General features: G+C 39.0%; 1 protein-coding gene across 1 annotated transcript; it reads left to right on the top strand.

The window, feature by feature from the left end:
* Positions 1-1,162: 1,162 nt before the first annotated feature.
* cntnap1 (contactin associated protein 1) lies at positions 1,163-18,135 on the top strand. Its single transcript, XM_017429491.2, has 24 exons — positions 1,163-1,996; positions 7,004-7,105; positions 7,923-8,116; positions 8,390-8,543; positions 8,664-8,867; positions 9,060-9,244; positions 9,329-9,478; positions 9,556-9,817; positions 10,258-10,407; positions 10,499-10,673; positions 10,841-10,947; positions 11,057-11,179; positions 11,847-12,050; positions 12,144-12,300; positions 12,382-12,509; positions 12,605-12,778; positions 12,858-13,076; positions 13,172-13,411; positions 13,487-13,726; positions 13,892-14,019; positions 14,115-14,208; positions 14,319-14,549; positions 14,651-14,695; positions 17,854-18,135. Exons 1-24 carry the CDS (start codon positions 1,936-1,938, stop codon positions 18,051-18,053), a joined length of 3,927 nt encoding a protein of 1,308 aa, XP_017284980.1. The 5' UTR covers positions 1,163-1,935; the 3' UTR covers positions 18,054-18,135.
* The last annotated feature ends 1,248 nt before the right edge of the window (positions 18,136-19,383 follow it).

The following is a 19,383-nucleotide window of genomic DNA, read 5'->3' as shown; positions in this document are numbered from 1 at the left end:
ATTAAACAAAATAAACATTTGAAATATATGAGTTTGTATGTAATGTATGAATATAATATACAAGTTTCACTTTTTAAATGGAATTACTGAAATCAATCTACTTTTTCATGATATTCTAATTTTATGACCAGCACCTGTAATTATATGTAAAAGTCACAATAAAATAATATCAGAAAAGAAACAAATCATAGGTTTTCTCCTGTTTTTGCTTTTACAAGGTAAAAAGAGAATATAACAAACATGTATCACTTGTGATATGTAGGTGTTTTCTGAAGTTTTAAATCTTAGTCTTTATCAAAAACTGTGCAAATAAATGTCTTCACTTCATTCTATGAAATATTATGAGAATAAAACTGAAATATGATAGTTATCGCTTGATGCTGAAAGGCAAATAATGTTTTTGCCTGCGTCTGTGCATGTGCATGTGATTATGTCTCTTTCTGTTAGCAAAATATCCCATAAACCACTGGACAGATTTTACTGCAACTTGCATAAAGTAATCAATGGATGTACATCTATAACCGATTAACTTCTGGAGTCAATCTGATTCAAGATGGCTGCCACAGCCAAACAAAAACGGCTATAACTCAGTCAATTTTACAGATATTAACCCCAGATTTGGTGTACTAGTAGCTGAGAATTTATTTGTCTGATTTTTGTTTTTTTGTTTATCATATCTGACTTTTGTAAATAAGTGCTTGTGCAAAGCCTGGGCTTAGTTTTCTCCCATGATTTGTTGTCCTACATTTTGCTTCCCCCCTTTCATTGTTTTCTATGCAAACACACAATAATTCCACTCTTTTGGTATTTCCGGGATAAAGCCAGTGGCAGGGAGCTTACATTCTGACAATCTGATTTGATTGAAAACTCGGCAAATCCCATGCTGGCCCGAGCATCCAATGTCACATCATCACTGGCACACTACTGCCCCATAAACCAGTTTCTAATCCTAAAGCCTTTTCTATTTTATGGTCAGTGTGCTACCCGTTTCCACAAATCCTTCTTTGCCTCATCCTGCCCCCACCTATATGTGTGCGTGTGCGTGCGTGTGTGTGCGTGTGTGTGTGTGTGTGTGTGTGTGTGTGTGTGTGTGTGTGTGTGTGTGTGTGTTTGCAGGAATGAGTCTGAGTTCAGCAGCTGGCACCCTCATTCTGTAACTTTTCTGCTCTGGGCACATTTGCATAAAAGTGATCGGATACCTGAACCTGAAGGTCGAAGAGGCAAACAGCAGGACTCTGCAGCCTGATTTGATTCTCTGTGGTTTTGTCTGGCTCAAAGGGTATCTATTTTTGGAGATTATTTTTGATCCGCAATACTGGACAGATAGACAATTTACCCATCCTGCATCACTGCAATGCACTCTTCTGCAGTTTGGAGCCATGAAAACTGTGCCAAAAAACAATAGGGGTTACAGCCGGTAGCAAAGAGAGGAGCTAATCTTCTCTGCATTCCGATGATAAAACTGATCCATCATCACTACCCTGATTGCAGAATTGAGGTCTGTCACTATCATTTTTAAGTCAGAGAAAATGCGACCAGCCTGCAGAGAACTTTAAAAGTTATGTATCTTCCTCCCATATTGTCTCCTCTGAAGATTCAGACTCAAGTGGAACGGACGCAAGACAATCCCACTCTGCTCAACAATCCTCCCGTAGCTTGTTACCGTCATATGTCGAAGGCAGAAACAGCGTAATTACACAAATAACATGTAAACCGGACAATTTAAAGGGATATAAAAAGAAGAAAAGCGCGTTCTCGGCGAAGCGCAGCATCAGCACCAGCATCCGGAGCGCGTCCCCGCCTCGGTGGAGGCTGCCCGACATCCCGGGGAGTGGAGTTAAAGTTGGGCTTAAAGGGGGGTCGGAGGATGCTGCAGAGGAATCTACCGTCTGATTAACATAACCTATGCGAGGAAGCGTTTTTCTAAAGTGAAGGATGACTTGCAAAATACTGAGCATATGCCTCTTGTTTTTGGCTTTTCAACATTGCTCATCACGTAAGTCCCGTGAAACAGCAATTATTCATCTGTCATTTCTAGAATGCCATTTTTTTTTTTTAAGAGGCTCCTGTCGAAATGTATGAACATGTTTCACCTGGTTTTATATTGGCTGATGTAGTGAAAAAGTTGCAGATAGGTGGGAAATAACCTGCTGTAATAATGTGGCCTGAGCTTTTGGGATGTTTGAAGGGCAACTCGCGTTGCGGTCAAGCGAAACGGAGTCTTAAAATCAGAATATTTGGATTTCAAACGCTTGTTTTGTCTGCTGTCAGCTCTAATCATCGGTTTGCTACATAAGACAGAAGGCAAGCCGTGTCGGTCCTGCAGAGGGTGCGCATGTTGGTCCCTCTCGCGCACAGGACTGTCTGCATTGCAGTGCTTTCTCTCGGGCAGGCAGGCAGGCAAGTTTCTGCAGCGCGCGGACTCTCCGCACGATGATGCCCGGATTCTGCTAATTTTATCAGTATTAAGAAAAAACATCTTGTTGCTTACAATTTACCTTTGCTTTTGGATAGTAAAAGAACATGGCTCAGTCTTTAATCAGAACCAACCCACTGCAGTACTTTTTTTAGAGGAAGGAGGGAGGGAGGGGGGTGTCTGCGTCTTCATTACCGGTCCTTAAAGCCCCGCATCCTACATTCACCTGCCAGGGGAAACCATTTCACATCACAAGACCATTAAATCATTCGTTGACAGGGGAGGCGGGTTGTGTGAGGGGTGGGGTGACTGCGGTGACGGGAAAGGCTGTGCATCCCTCCATCACAGAGCGTCTGCACATAATAATCAGCTGTCTTTGTTGACGTCAGTGACCTGGAAGGGTCTTTACTGACTCAGTAGTTAAAGGGGGTTGGGCTGTCATGTGACTTTTGGACAGTTTAGGATAAGAAGGAAAGATGGGATGGTCCAAATCAGAGATAATAGATTTAGTCAACCACTGCGTGTGATTAGGATGTTTAACATTGTATAAGCATGTTATACATTTTGTGGAAGAAATAATATCTCACAAAGGTCACTGAAATAACTTGAAATTGACTAAAGCAATAATGAGAAAAAAGACTTTTAAAATAAACTAATGAAAATCAGTCATTGCTTTTGAATTGTGGTCCATAAGAAGTATTTTAAAAAACAAACTAATGAATGTGACCTTGACAAAAAAGATGGTACCCTTAACTTAATGTTTTGTGACCTTAACCTTTTGAGACAATCATTGCAATCAAGTGATTTCTGTAGCTCTCTGAGACTTCTGCACCTGTCCACAGGTATTTTTGTCCCATTCCTCCTGAGCAAACAGCTCCAGCTGTTTCAGGTTTGAAGAGTTCCTTCTCCAGATGTTTCAGCTCCTTCCACAGATGTTCCTCAGGATTCAGATCAGGGCTCAGAAGGCCACTTCAGATTGGTCCAGTGTTTGGTTTTGAGCCATTCTTGGGTGTTTTTAGCTGTGTGTTTTGAATCATTATCTTGTTGGAGGACCCAGAACCTGCGACTGAGGCCAAGCTTTCTGACGCTGGGCAGCACATTTTGGTCCAGAACTGATGGAACTTGTTGTCAAAAAGGTCCAGTTTTGTCTCAAAGGACATTCTCCCAGAAGCTTTGTGGCTTTTCAATATGCTTTTTGGCAAATTCCATTATTGTTTTTTCTTTTATCATTTCAACAGTGGTGTCCTTCTCCGTTTTCCTTTAAGTCCACTTTGGTTTAAACAGCAATGGATGATGAATTCAGCACTGATGAACTTTGACCTTGGAGTTCCCCTCTAATCTCTTTGGAAGTTCCATCTCTTCAATTTGTCATTCATTTTCCTCTTACTGCCTCATCCAGGGAGGTTGGCTGCAGTCCTGAGGACCTCAAGCTTTTAAATAACGTGCAGGAACATCAAGCTGCATGGAGATGGTCTTATAGGCTTTACCTTTAACATGTTTGTCAATAATATTCTTTCTAAGCTCTTAAGACTCTCGTTAGCTTTCTATGGTCTGTATTCAGTGTGCTACACACCATGATACCAAACATGGTATTTTCAATCTTTTCCAGGGGTACCATCAGGTCAAGGACAATGTCATTTGTATGTTTTTAAAAATAATTCTGATAAACCACAAATCAAAAGCAATGACTGGTTTTCAATAGGTTTTTTTTTAATTTGTTTTGTTTGTCAACCAAAGGGTGCAAACAAAATTACAGGGTATATGATTTTTTTTTAATTTGTTGTGGGAAAATAGGACATAGGTCTATAAATAGATCGGACTTTAAAAAGTTTACATATATCATGCTGCTTGCTGATTGCAGAAGGCTGTGTGTGTGTTTTGTCTTTATGCATTGCTTTTTTATTATACTAGTGAGAAAGAAAAACAACTGAACGTGTTTGTACAACTTGTTTGATACTGACTGGAGGTTTCTGTAAAGGTTTATAGTTTGGGGATTGCACAGTGAATTTGTGCCAAACTGAAGTGGAGCATCAGATCCCAGAGCACTGTGACCCTTGTTTGGGTGGGGCTGTCAAACACTCTCTGAAGTGTTTGTGTGTGTGTGCTTGAATTGGAAGGGTGTATTCCCTTTGCATGACTTTTGGGGCTTGTGACATTCTGACAAAATAGAAAGCAGACTGTGCTGCATGTTAAAAGGAAGCATTATTTTACATCTAATAATGCCAGTCAATAAGATTTAAAGCCTAAATATGATTTTGAGGTTCTGGAAATGTTGTAGTTGTAGTTCCAGGCAACGTTTGGACACACCCCACTGTGATGGCTACCATCTTATGAATTATTTAATCAAACTTCTTTAATAGAACATGTTTTAAATGTGCTGTTTCACCCATTGTGGTATGTTTTTGTTGTGAGGTTAACATATTTACTGAGAGGGAATTGTTGGCTAGATCTTCTGCAAAGTGACAACTTCAAGAGTTGTCTGTCTGCATAATGCATACAACCAGCAGCAACGATGCGTCAGCTCAGACAGAACCTGCCTGCACTTAGAGGCAGGCTTATGATTCAGACGGTCTCCACAGAACCTTAATGATAAATGTAGAATGAGGTTGCATGCTGCAGAGGAGGGAGGGAGGTTGCAGAATCACAAGGAGAAGGGAGAAAATCTGGAGATGGATGCTGCACACAGGCTTCAGGTATGACTGCTGCACAATGACAACGCCCTCCTCGAAAGAGAGAGAGGCAGCGAGGGAGAGAAAGAGAAAATAGCAAAATTAATATTGAAAACTATGAGGTAATAGGACACAAGGTTATGTTTTTGCAGGTATGATAGAGATAAAAAGCAATATGTCAGATTCAGGAAAATGGAGTAAGAGACTGACTGGGTGGGGGAGCAGACTGTGTGACAGGCCTGCAATAAAGAAGAGATAAGAAGCTGAGTGGCCTCAGTTAACTTGCTGCAGTCTCAGATAGAGCTGTGCTTCATATTGAAAGCCAGTTTTTTTCCATCAATGCACAAACTACTAGCAGCAAAGAAGCTATGTTGTATAATTAGACCACAAAGAGTTTGAATATATTTATGTGGATTTACGGGAGAGCCAACAGCCTTAAAGGATGGTTGCAGTGACTGAGGATGGATTTGTTATTGATCACTTGAAGCATAGCAGAGATTTCTATAGGATAAAAAACAGAAAAAGTCATCAGAGAGGAGACAGACAGAAAAAAGGTCACGTTTCACTTGCTCAGCACTTTCTTCCACCTGAATGTGCAGAGTGTCCTTTCACAGAAGGTGACAAGGTCATTCCAAATAAATAACAATAGGCTCTCAGTGTAGCCCTATACAGTATGACATGGTGTATATCTGCTAGATAAAGGTACATGGCTACTATAGTTTATATGACATTTAAAGTAGCGAAGGATGAAAACATTTTGCTTTGTCATTTGCTGTGATTAAAGTCTTTGCTTCCTCTACAACATCATATTAACTGTGGAATTTCTTTGATTCTAATTGTATCCTGCATTATCTCTGCAAACATCCCATGTCTCCAGCCATCATTGTGCAGGCCTTTTTCTCCATTATCGCTGCGAATGTAGTTAAAAACCCAACCCCTTTCATTTTCAGGAAACACCTCCAAAACATCAGACATATTATACTGACACAAGACAGACAGGAATTTCTTTTATTAAAATTTTTTATATTTTTATATCTGAACTAGCTATTTTCACTTTCAAGTAAAACTACCTATTTTTATATTTAGTCTGAGTGTAATCAATCTCCTTTATTGTACAAAAAGACCATATTTTGACACCAAAAATGTGACATTGTTTTTTTTCTGGAGCTGAAAGTGAAAGCATCAGACATTTATTCTCAGCTGCGACAGAAGCAAGATTAGGCGGAGTTATAGTCACTTTTAATAGCTTTGGGCTGCAGAGAGAGTGAGAGCAGATGGGTGATGATTTTATCAGTCTCATGCAGACAGGAAACTACCATGTCATGTCAAAGCCACAGAGTAAGTTCAACTTCAAGTTTCTAATCAGGAAAAATGCATGCATTGAAAACAATCTAAAAATAACTATAAGAATGAAGTGCTGATTTATTTTGACCCTGCAGCATAACCAATAAAATATCAGCTGCACCTTTGCCTTTAAAAAGCACAGTTATGTAACTTTATTGCACTTGCAATCCAAGTAATAGTATGCATAAACAGTAGATGTTTATTTTATACATTGATATTAATCTAGCCCAAACTGTGTAGAATAGAATAACTCTATCTGAACAGATGTGAGGTCAGATCACAAGATCTCTTTTGTTTTAGCTCTGATCCACCTGCTGATGAGTAGGCTATTTAAAGTGTGTTCACTGATGTAAAATCATTGACTTTGCTCTTTATATCCCTCCAGCAAAGAAGCTAAATGCATTAGCGCTTTACTTTGGATTGAATTGATCTAACCAAAATGTGTGTATTTGTTTTACAGAGCACAGAAGGTTCTGCAGGCGTTTTGTCCAGAAGTATACAGTTTGAATGCTGCATTATGAGGAATTATTTCAGTTACCTCGTGACCTTGATGTCATCCATTTTGTGGTTGCAGGAGAATGTGTCGATCCACTCGTCACTGGGCTCTATGCCTCCTCCTTCTGGGCCTCTTCCAGATATAACTTTCTGTACTCTGCCAATTTTGCCAAACTGTATGGTGAGTTTGAAATTGCCACCTAAATTTTGTCTACAGTTTTTTGGTGTTTATCTTTAATATCCCTCCCATAGCATCTGTTTAAACTTATAATAAATAATAATAATAAAAAATGTAAATTGTGTTTTCTGCAAAAATGCCATATGAATGCTGAGTGCTGCATGACAAAAACTGAGATGGTAGAGTTAAAATTAGCAATTGCTAATGTGAAAACGGTAGCTAAATTAACAAAACAAATGATAACATTAGAGAATATTTTGCAAAGTATAAAAGTTAAAAAACAAAAGTCATAGCAAACTCTTCGAGCTGAATGTGTTAATAACAATAATAGTGGAAGTGGTTTGATTGCAAAACATGTATGGAAGAAACTGCAAACAAGGCAACAATAGTGTAAATGCTGACTCAGCATTCACACAACTAATCCTGTCAGTGATGACTTCGTTCCACGTCTTGCACCTGAGGTTTTGCTACTGTTTTATTGCTAGTGCTCTGGCATTGTAACATTAAAATTGGATCAGCTCATTATAACAGTATTTGCCTTTAATAGTTGATAAGACCACTATATAACAAACATATTCCTTAAATAGCTATTAATTTAAAGTTTTATGTCACATTTAGAATCAAGGACCTCAACTGACCAGAATTGAAAAAAATTGTTTCCATTTTAGAGAAGCTTTAACAAATCAGTTGTTATAATAGGCGAACTGTACAGTACATGCTCAGTAAAATTTGACTCAGTTTCAAAACAGATTCATGTCAGTTCTATAACACCACAATAATTATTTTCATGATGTCATAAAGTTTTTTTCTTCCTCTTCAGGCAGCAGTGGGTGGTCCCCTTCCCCCAAAGACAGACAGCCATGGCTGCAGGTCAATCTGGGCAGGAAGTACCGACTGTTGGCAATTGCAACCCAAGGGACTTTCAACTCATACGACTGGGTCACCAAGTACACACTTCTTTATGGAGACAGACCGGATTCCTGGACTCCATACATCATGAAAGGAGGAAATTCTGTAGGTGTCAACTGGCCCAAGTGCTCAGATGAGAGCTATAACAGAATGGAGCCAAGGGTGTTTCAGTCAAATATAATCTTCATATCTGATTTAGGAGTTTTAGGGGTGTTTCATTATGTTTAGTGTCACTGGCACAGAAACAAAGACAGCACAGCATATTATCTCTCTCAGCAGAGTCAAAACTGATCTCATCATCAGTTTATCTCCTGTTTTTTTACAAGGCGGTGCAGTGACAATAATTCTCCACGCCTTCCCTGTCTCATCTGTTTGCAGACACTGCCTGGAAACTGGAATTATTATCAGGTGAAGAGAAATGTCTTCCATTATGCCTTTACCGCTAAACATATTCGTCTGCTGCCTCTGGCATGGAACACAGAGAATGGAGGAAAGATTGGTGTGAGACTGGAGCTTTTTGGCTGCCCTTATGGTGAGAGTGATGGATGGTGGACTCTGACTTGTGTTGTCACACAATTAATACAGAAGAAGTGTGCAAATGAGAAGAGCTACAAAACCGTTAAGTTTGGAAATTTGGCTAACTCATTTCCAGACTCCCATGTGCTACAATACAGTGGAGATGATGCAGTGGTGTACACATATCCAGAAAAAAGGTTCCGCACGCTGCATGACCATATCGCCATCAACTTTAAGACCCTGGACCAGGATGGTCTGCTGTTACACAGTGAGGGGATTCAGGGGGACCTCTTCACACTGGAGCTGAAGAAAGGACGTCTTTACCTGCACATCAGCCTTGGTGAGTGTAGTCTTGTAATTTGTGGAAGGAATGTAATGAATAAAGAAAATATTTTTGTGAAACAGGCTTTTTGCACTTTGGAAAAAAATACTGAGAGGAGTCTCAGAAATCCTTGAGTTAAAAATAAAAAATAAATAAAAGATTTTCTATTTCTGATTTTAAGTCCTTCTCTTCTTGCCTTTTGTTCTTCAGGAAGCAGTGTTATACACAAAGTTGATGGCCGAATTACTCTGACTGCAGGAAGTCTTCTTGATAATCTGCATTGGCACTATGTCACTATCAAGCGCTACGGTCGACAGGTGAACTTTACAGTAGACAGTCAGACAGTGACAGCCATTTGCAAAGGAGAATTTACTCACTTGGATCTAAATACACAGGTACCTACATATCAAAGATTATTACATAAATTTCTGTGAATGTGTGACTATGTATAACTGAATGTCTAAATATTTATGATTTAGATGTATGTAGGAGGAGTAATAGAGACAAATCTGCCTCACCTCCCTACCATACCAAATTTCCGAGGATGTCTTGAAAATGTCTTCATTAATGGCATCAATATTATCGACAAGGCTAGGAGAGAAGACCCTGACATTCATATTCCTCGAAACGTAAGCTGTTTTCGGTAAATACTCACCATAGAATACTTCTCCATCATTAAGAATGTCTAATATTTCTTTCTATACAGAAAAAAATGCACTTTGCCTGCCGTGACATTTTGCTCAAACCAATGACCTTTGCTGGACCCAACAACTTCTTGCAAGTACCAGGGTTCATTGGCAGGCCTCGCATGTTTGTGAAGTTTAAGTTCCGCTCATGGGACTACACTGGGCTGCTGATGTTCACACGCTTTTCTGATAACCTGGGTGCCCTTGAGCTGGGTTTGAGTGAAGGTCAGATCAATGTAACCATCTTCCAGACTGGAAAAAAGAAGCTGCAATTTGCTGCAGGTGAGGTTTTGGCATGCAAACTAAGGTTTTTGGTGGATAAGAATGTTTTACTTCTTCCTTAACAGGGATTGTTATATTTACTGCACAGTAATTAAATTCTGATTAATACTGAGCTTCCACTTTAATAAGTACACCTGTTCAATTGCATGTTAACACAAATAGCTAATAAGTTGCTGACATCAACATGGCAGCAGCTCAATTCATTTAGGCATCTAGAACTGGTGAAGATGACTTGCTGAAGTTTCAACTGAGCATGGAATGGAGAAGAATAGGCTGGTGCCTTACAGGCTATGCCACAAAAAAAAATAAGGCTGTTCTGAAGACAAAATTGATGTCCAATCTGTTCAGTTAGCAAGGTGTACCAAATAAAGTGGCTGGTAAGTTTATATGTTGTATTTCTAATAGCCATGCATCACTAAAAGCTTTGCCTTGATTTTTAGGATACAGGCTAAATGATGGTTACTGGCATTCAGTGGATCTGGCAGCCAGAGACAACTTGTTGACCCTCACCATTGATGAAGAGGAAGGCTCCCCACTGAAGATCACCAACCCATTTACCATCCGAACAAGTGACCGCTATTTTTTTGGAGGTGAGGTTATTAATCAAAGAACCGCAGGGGAACACCACCAAGCTAAATGTGTGCTCTTCAATTCATTCAGAATTTGTTTTCCTGCTTTCAGGTTGTCCAAAAACCAATAACACAGCATTCAAGTGTGAAACCAAACTGAATCGCTTCCATGGCTGCATGCAACATATCTTCATCGACAATGAACAGCTTGATATTGACATTACTCTGCAGCGACAGTGGGCAAGATACGAGGAGCTGCTGTTAGGTACCTGTGGGATCACTGACAGGTGAGAAATGCACTGATTTACCTAGTGCAGCATTAGTGACACAGCAGTAGGTCCCACTCAACTTATACTTTAATGTCTTTAGCCCTGTGAAAAGATCAATTATCACAGAGAAGATGGAAATATGGAAACAATATTATTTAAAAAGTTAATCTCTTTCTTATTTACAGGTGTACTCCAAATCCATGTGAACATGAGGGCAGATGCATCCAGTCCTGGGATGACTTTATCTGTCTGTGTGAGAATACAGGCTACAAAGGAGAAGTGTGCCATATGTGTAAGAACTGACAATCTCATCAATAGTTTTTTTAAAGTTATTTTTACATAGTATAAGCAGCTATTTTCATTAATAATAACAAAGGGGTCATTTTCTGTCCTGCAAACAGCGGTTTATAAAGAGTCATGCGAGGCCTACAGACTAAGTGGGAAATATTGGTCTGGAAATTACACCATTGATCCTGATCTCAGTGGGCCGCTGAAACCGTTTGAAGTGTACTGCAAAATGAAGTGTAAGTGATCAGCATCATTACCAATCAGCATTTATCAGCCTTGTGTGCAGTTGAGGGAAAACAAATGAACCTGTTATCACTGAGGCTGAAAATTGCAAACGTAACAGAGGTATTATGATTATTAGTGGATTTGTCACAATGACCCAGAGAAAATTATGTGGAACCAGAATGTCTATCATTAGTATAATAACATGTTCATCTGCGAAGACAATGTCTTTTCAAGAGGGCAGCAGATGAATTTTAATGAAAGGCTCAGAAAGTATTCATTAGATGTACATTTACAGCTGCCCAACCTTTTAAGTCAATTCAGTTCAATATAGCCACCCCAGCTAATTGACATTAGCTAACACAAAAATGGCTGTAATTCAGTCAGTTTTCCAAATATTGAGAAACATTGAGCTGAGAGTAATAAACAAAACATAATCTGAACATGAAATCATTCAATATTGCATGAGATTGCACACAACATTATTTTTAAGGTTAGACCAAAACAGCTTCAACTCCATCATTTCTCAAAATAAGATGATCTTAGACTAAAACTCTAGCATGAAAGTAAAAGAGTGGCACTCATTCCTTTTAGTTGTTTGTTAGTTAACATTTTTTTTTTCTTATTTTCCTATTTGAGCAAGTTTTGTTTATAACCTACATCTGTCAAATATCTTTGCAGCATATAAAGCTTGGACTGTGATCATGAATGATCGAGTGGAAGGTACCAAGGTTACCGGGAGCTCAATAGACCTCCCCTCTATAGTAGATGTGCACTACTGGAATGCCTCCTGGGATGAAGTCACCGCTCTCGCCAACACCTCCATGTATTGTGAGCAGTGGATCGATTATTCCTGCTACAAGTCTCGTCTCCTCAACACCCCCAGTGAGTGGGATCAGTTTCTAGTCTGGTGGAACTGCTGATGCTCAAAGTAAAAGTTTTAAATGACCCACATATACATTTTATTTTTCAAAACAGATGGAAGACCGTTTGGTTACTGGATTGGTCGCAACAATGAGAGTCACTATTACTGGGGTGGGACATTCAGAGAAGTCCAAAAATGTGGCTGTGCTATTAATCAAACCTGTGTTGACCCAAAGTTTCTATGCAACTGTGATGCTGACTACAGACAATGGTAAGAGACAGACATAATCAGCATGTTTAACTTGTGTCTCTCACATTAATGGTATTGAACGTCCCCTGTGTGGATTTTTAGGTACTCAGATAAAGGTTATTTGGACTTCAGAGACCACCTGCCTGTGAGGAGGGTAGTGGTCGGGGACACCAACCGGACTGGTTCAGTAGCACAAGTCACAGTTGGGCCTCTCCGCTGCCATGGCGACAGTGAGCTTGATTATAATATATTGAATTAACACAGGAATATATTTGTGCTATGTTTGGACTTCTTTACAATAGATGCATAATAATGTCTTCTACAGGAAATATATGGAACACGATAGCCTTCATCAAGCCCACCTACATCACATTCCCCACTTTCAGGCCTGGCTCAACTGTTGACATCTCTTTCCACTTCAAAACATACCGTGACCATGGTGTCTTCTTGGAAAACTCTGATGACCAACTCAGAAACTTTATAAGGATAGAACTGAATAGTAAGTTTTTTTCACCTACAGTATTAGGGAGATTTTATGTGCTCACGTTTTTAAATCGTTCCCTGTTTTTTTTTCCTAGCTACCCACAATCTTGCTTTTATATTTATGGTTGGAGACGGCATCCTTAATGTAACCCTTCGCTCCCCAGTGGCACTCAATGACAATGAGTGGCATTTTGTTCAGGCTGAGCTTAATGTGAAATTAGCTCGGATCAAGGTTGATTATCAGCCCTGGGCTGTCAAACGTTTACCAGGTCAGACTTTTGTCACAATGAAGTTCACACATCCTCTCCTTGTAGGTAGGTTACCTTAGAAGAATTCTGAAATGTTAAAATCCAATATGTCCTCACTAAAACTGTTCCTTAACCCCTGAGGTATGTGTTTTTGTCATTAGGCGCAGCCAACCGCACTCTCAGGCCTTTCTTAGGGTGCCTTCGTGGGTTACGTATGAATGGTGTTCCTCTTGATTTAGAGGGGAAGGTGGATGAAGAAAAGGGTATAAGGAGGAACTGCACTGGACAGTGTCTCAATGCCACCATTCCGTGTCGAAACAGTGGTCAGTGTATTGAGGGATATGCTTCCTACACTTGTGACTGTAACAACACAGCCTTTGATGGGTTCTACTGCCATAAAGGTGAGTTCATGTTCAATAGAAAATTCTAAAATAATCTTATTTCAGATATTGAACAGCACAATTATCTCTTTTCAGACATTGGAGCTTACTTTGAGATTGGATCGTGGTTGAGGTACAACATACTAAAAAAGCCCATATCAGATGAGGCAGCATGGGCAAACTGGATCGACCCACATTATGACAACTTCAGCCTCGGCTACAACGACACAGCAGATGACATAGAGTTCAGTTTCAGCACCGTTCACACGCCAGCTGTGTTACTCTACATCAGTTCCTTTGTTCAAGACTACATCGCTGTCATCCTCAAGAACGATGGTAGGTGAAAAACCTGTTCTGACAATAGCAAAGTCAAACCTATTGCTGTGTGCTTCAATTTGCAAGAGATTATTTTTTTTAACAGATTAAAGCGTCACAAGAACCACCAAAGCTATGCTGCATGGCAGAACATGCTATTGATTTTTGTTGCCTCTTTTTCCTCAGGTAGTGTAGATCTGAGGTATAAGCTGGGGCTCATTACACACAAGTACCAGCTGACTCACAGAAACCTGGCAGATGGATATCCTCATTATGTGAACATTACCAGACACAACAGAACCATCAAAACACAGGTTCTTGCTCTCACTGTTCAAACAATGTTCTGTAATTTATGCTATTGACACAAAAATCCTTTTTAATTTCATAACAAATGTTTCTGTTCTCTCAGGTGGACTATATGGAACCCATAGTAGAGAAGATAACGTTAGTGGAGGATGCCAGATTTGACTCTCCAAAGTCCATGTTCATGGGCAGAGTGATGGGTAAAAGTTTTACATTCTGCCTATCAGAACACTCATGGGTTTAAGCCTACAGATGGAATTATTTATCCAGACTAGTGAATATGTTTCATTGTTTGTGTCTTTTCCTTCAGAGGTTGGTGACATTGACTATGAAATCCAGCGACATAATGCTCCAGGATTCATAGGTTGCATATCTGGAGTAAGATACAACGTCTATGCCCCGCTGAAAGCCTTCTTCCGTCCAAACGTAACAAATCCTCCGGTAACAACACAAGGTTATGTCTCTGAATCCAACTGTGGGGCGTTTCCTCCTGTCCTGGGTTATGTGCCTTGGGAAGTAGACCCTTGGTTTACTGGCATAGGTGAGTTTTATGTCACCCATCATGCTTCTTTGCTGTAGATCGATGGAATACAATCTTCAGGCAGTCCACTTCCTGTAAATGTGTTTTCTTTTTTCTTACAGAGTACTTTTACATTCATGATGACCTAGGCTTGGTTTGGATAACAGGTAAGATGTCCTTTTTTGCATACATTTTTAAATCAAACACTGAACTATTTTTCTGAATGTGTATCTAGCTAGTCACTAAATTGCTTTTTTTAAAGATAACACCAATTTTGTGACAATTTGATGAATCCTTTTCCCTCCTCACCTCTGTTTATAACGCCACATTTTTCCTGTTCCAGATGACACAGATTGTCTGAGTCTTTTTCTTATTATCCTTTAATCCTGTTGGATTTTCAGAGTCTAAGCAAGCTTTCAAGCACTTTTATTAAATGTCTGACTGCAGGTTTAATTGTGTTTACTTAGGCACCAAAACAAGAAACACAAAGCAAGATGGTTTGGTCTTTTTACAGCCTTTATTGTACAAAACCAAACAAATATGTCACTGTTTAGATGATATCAAATGAGGTATGCTCAAGATTTGAGCATACCTCAGTTATGTTCTTAAGTTTAATATGATGTTTTGAAAAAAATGTCAGTGTTTCACTTGTTTCTGTACTGGAGTAATCCACAATACACGGTTCCTTAATCACAAGAGAAAAAGATAAAATGCGACAAAGAAATAAATGATTCGCAGCAGCACAGAATTACAGGCGAGAGCAGAAAAATTACATCAAGTCCCCCTGTTGTGTCGGAGAGGCTGAAGTCTCTCAGGATTAAACTGCAGCAGAGACCCCACCCCCACCACACACACACACCACCCCCAATCTATCTCTGTCTGAGACCTTTACCGGATCAGCTATATTTAGTCTGCACGGGTGATTCACTGATAGATGCTTCAGCTTCACAGAGCATTCAACCTCTGGGACGGTATGCTAATGCAGGACATCAGCACACCATTAAAAATCAGTGTGCCATTCAGGCATCCCAACAATGAGACAGCAGCCATCTTCCCTAAATGATACACTTCAAACAATTACATGATCAAGAAATCACACTTCTCTTGTTTTAAATATTAAAGATGATATAAAAATTAGCAGTCATGCTCATGTAAACTTGTTCAGTCACACTGAAGATGCAGTTTTAACTACATTTGCGCCGTCACTTGATACCCATTATATGATGTTGAGGAAAATGAAACAGACCAGCAGTGCATCAATATTCTCCTTTCTAAGTATTTTTGTGGAGGAAAAAAGCCTGAATCACATCCTGACAAATGTATGAATCAGTTAGGATGTCAGTTCTATCTGATGGCCAGGAGAAGAAAATCATTTTTGCACTTGCTTTGGCATGCATGATTACTGCAAGTTTATCTTCACAGACTGACACAATCCATAATTAAAGAACACCTAAATGAAGATGACAAGTTCAAAAAGCAAAAACCACCACCACCAACAAAAATATTTATTGTATTTGAAACAAAAGTTGCTAAATAGCTTGAAATCTGATGTGTAATTTCTCAAAGTGGTTGAGAGGTTTTTGCAGGACAATAACTGAGAGAAACTTAAATAGGGTAATCAACAGAACAAAATGCAAGTGCAAGCAATCAGCAAACTAAACACAGGTGTGGAGGCAGAATTTGACCCAAACCCAAAATAACAAACACAAACGAATGAACTCTATAAAATTAACAAGATTCAAGACTCGCTATTGTCCACAAAGGCCAGTTATGAAAAAAAGCTTGAATATAAAATGTGAAACTAACAATAAAACAAATGAATTAAACATATTTAAACCTAAAAAGCAGAATACAGAAAGCATTAGTTTGTCACAATGTGTCTGTTTGAACTCATCACTCTGGCACATGGTTTCATCTGAAATTCTTATGCTACATAGGAAGCCCTCATGATCCCATCTGGGGATAAAAGAGCTTCCTTTGCTCTTTTCATACAATGGTGTTGATTTACAGGCCTCTTCGGTCAAAAGGCTCCTTCATGTCTTCAAAGCCATGTCTAAATCTGCAGAGACTGCATTCAATATTTCTAAACCAACAGCTTAGAATTTTTTACTGGCTTGCTATAAATCTCAATATCTTATTTTATGCCCAAAATATTTAAATAAATTGCATCTTCTGATCATTGATGTCATGCAGACTTTTCAGAAATTGCAGACTTTAGGCATGATTCACTGTATTAAGAGTGCCAATGCCCAAGCATCGAAGCACTTTTATTACTTCCTGTTCAAATGCTTTGTCCTGTTTCTTGTCACGCAGCTTTGAAATAAAACATACAATTCATACACTAAAACATGCAGCTCAGTCAACAATAGTGTGCTCTGACTTTTGGTAGCGGTACGTCGCATAATGTGAACAACATTAGCAAAAAGCTGTGAGGAAAACAAGAATGGAGATTAATGGGATTTTGACAAAACACATGAGAAAATCTGTCTCTCTTTGAAGCTCTAAAGATCAGACATACTTCACCATAAAAACAGATTACAGACAGTTAGGCTTTACATGTCTGAACTGAGACTTTGATGTCTTTTATGGTTTTTCCACAATCGCAGTTTAGGATTTATGATTGTTCGAGATTTCTCCCCAGAATATTCGTATGAGAGTTCATGATGTCACACGCTTTAACTTCTCAGCAGTTAAAAGTTTCAAATCATTTGCAAACAAACTCTTATTGTCTATTATTATCTTACTCAAAATGCAGTGAGTGCACACTAAAGCTTCCACAGATTCAATTATATTTCACCTCAAAATATTCTCTTCAAAACCGGAAGTGAAGGGCCTTTTTAACTTCGACATAAAGCATTGTAGAAACATAAAAATTCACAAGTGTGATCATCAGAGTCTTCTGCTGCTCATGGGTGATGTAATTTTAAATTCTGACTTATAGTTTTTACACAGTGACTGTTTGTTTGAGGCTTATCTTTCAGTCTGTTGCTGTCTGCAGCTCTTCTGGTGCAATCAGAGAGTGAGAAACAGGTGTGATTACCATTTGTAACCATTCTGAGTCTCTGACAGCAGCTTTAACGTTTCTTTTGATCTCAGCTTTCTTTAGACATTAGTCCGTACACTTCCATACAGTTCATAGATCAAAATACAGGCATTTGTTTTTAGTTTAGATTAGTGGATCCTTGGAATTTTGGATGGTAGCTACATTGGCATCCTACTAAATTTCTTCCTGCAGAAAAAAAGGGTCTAACCACTGTCTGGTCCTCATCTGTATTTGAAGGAGCACGTTTCCTCCCTTGCCTGACTGTGTTATTTTTATCCACAGTTATTGTCATCCTGGCGTTGCTGCTGCTCTTCGGAGGCCTGTACAGCATCTATGTCTATGCTTACCAGCAAAAGGGAAGTTACCGCACCAATGAACCCAAAAACCTGGAGTCTCCCAGCAGCTCCAGGCCATTGACCGAGACCCTGAGGAGAGAGAAAAAGGGCCTTCCAGAAATTGAAGAGGAATTCAGGAGTGGCTAATATTCCTGGACCTAAGGGACAATGGGTGGGGTTTGACAAGGATTGGGAGAGTTAGCACTTAAAAACACACACACACACACAGATACCTTTAGTAAGTTTTCTAATTATTTGGTTTCCTTGTTTTCTAAACACTTTTTGTTCCTTATCATGGTTGAGAGGCACAGGAGGCCTGGTGCTTTGTTTTACTATTTGGTTTAATATGTTCTAGTTTTGCTGTGTTAAAAGTTAAAATCAAGCCCCGTGTTGTATAAGTAGCCAACAAGTCTCACACTGTACTGCAGGGTGAAATACTGAAGTGCCTCATCTGAGCAAGCTTGATCTGAAAACATACTAGCTTAATCAGAGAGTTTAAATTGGACACGGTGGAAGCAAAAAAAAGGAGGTTCAATGAACATTTAGTTAAAAACAGTTTGAGGTATTAAGGCTTTTACTGACTGATTTATTTTCTGAGCCATTTTTGAGGTGAATAAAATTCATCTATAGCTTTCTGTATAGAATGACTGTCATCTGAAATACATATTTTGTGGACAATCTCACATGATCCATTTTTAAAATCAGAAATAGTATTCAGCCATGGATTTGAATACTCATCATCTATGGGTGCTGGTTAACAAAAACAGTGAAAAAATATCAAAAAAAAAAAAAAAAGAAGGGACAACTGGTGTTCATGAGTAAAAAAACAACTAATTGAAGACAGAATATTCTAACAAGCATTGAACTTTATGCTTTAAAATGAGACATTAAAAGATTGTAAAAGGTATATTTGCTTTTTGCAGTATCACAGCCTATAATGGTGCATTGCCTATACAGAATGGCTCTTGTAAGTGGTTCAGAATTGCCATAGTGTTAACAGATAGCTGCTTTTCCAAGTAATATGCTCAGATTTACAACATATTCTTAAGCCTGAGGCTTTGGCAGTGAGAATGTGATAATTTGAAGATAAAGTACCTCAGACTGTGAGTTGGTTGTTTGCAAACTGTTGATGTAATACAGGATAAACAGAAAAGTCAAAGTGATTGTCTTTCCGGGGACAGAGTGACCCAAATATCGGAGTTCTCATTCCTCTGGTTGCTTATTTTATGGTCAAGCTGCCATCAGCTTGGTGCTATAGAGTGTTTGATTCTCTCATGACAGAATTACAATAACAGAATCAGTACTTCCAGAGTCCTTCCATCTTCCACAACAAAACTAAACAAAACAAAACAAAAATTTCAGGGAACAGCTGCTCCCTATGGCCATATGGGAACCATAAAGACATACAACATGACTTATGTACAGTGGACCACAATAAATCTAATTCTTTAATTCTGACACTGCTAGAATATTTTGC

The sequence above is a fragment of the Kryptolebias marmoratus genome, linkage group LG12, assembly GCF_001649575.2.
Source record: "Kryptolebias marmoratus isolate JLee-2015 linkage group LG12, ASM164957v2, whole genome shotgun sequence".
In the NCBI taxonomy this organism is placed as follows: Eukaryota; Metazoa; Chordata; class Actinopteri; order Cyprinodontiformes; family Rivulidae; genus Kryptolebias; species Kryptolebias marmoratus.
Note: the sequence above shows the minus strand (reverse complement) of the source record. Positions and strands in the feature narration are given on the sequence as shown.

What these genes read in the sequence shown, in the direction of transcription:
- cntnap1 (XM_017429491.2), top strand. Translation starts at nt 1,936, where the DNA reads ATGACTTGCAAAATACTGAGCATATGCCTCTTGTTTTTGGCTTTTCAA. An exon ending in ACCTGTGGGATCACTGACAG is followed by an intron (nt 10,674 to 10,840) that starts GTGAGAAATGCA and finishes TCTTATTTACAG; the next exon opens with GTGTACTCCAAATCCATGTG. An exon ending in TCGTCTCCTCAACACCCCCA is followed by an intron (nt 12,051 to 12,143) that starts GTGAGTGGGATC and finishes TTTTCAAAACAG; the next exon opens with ATGGAAGACCGTTTGGTTAC.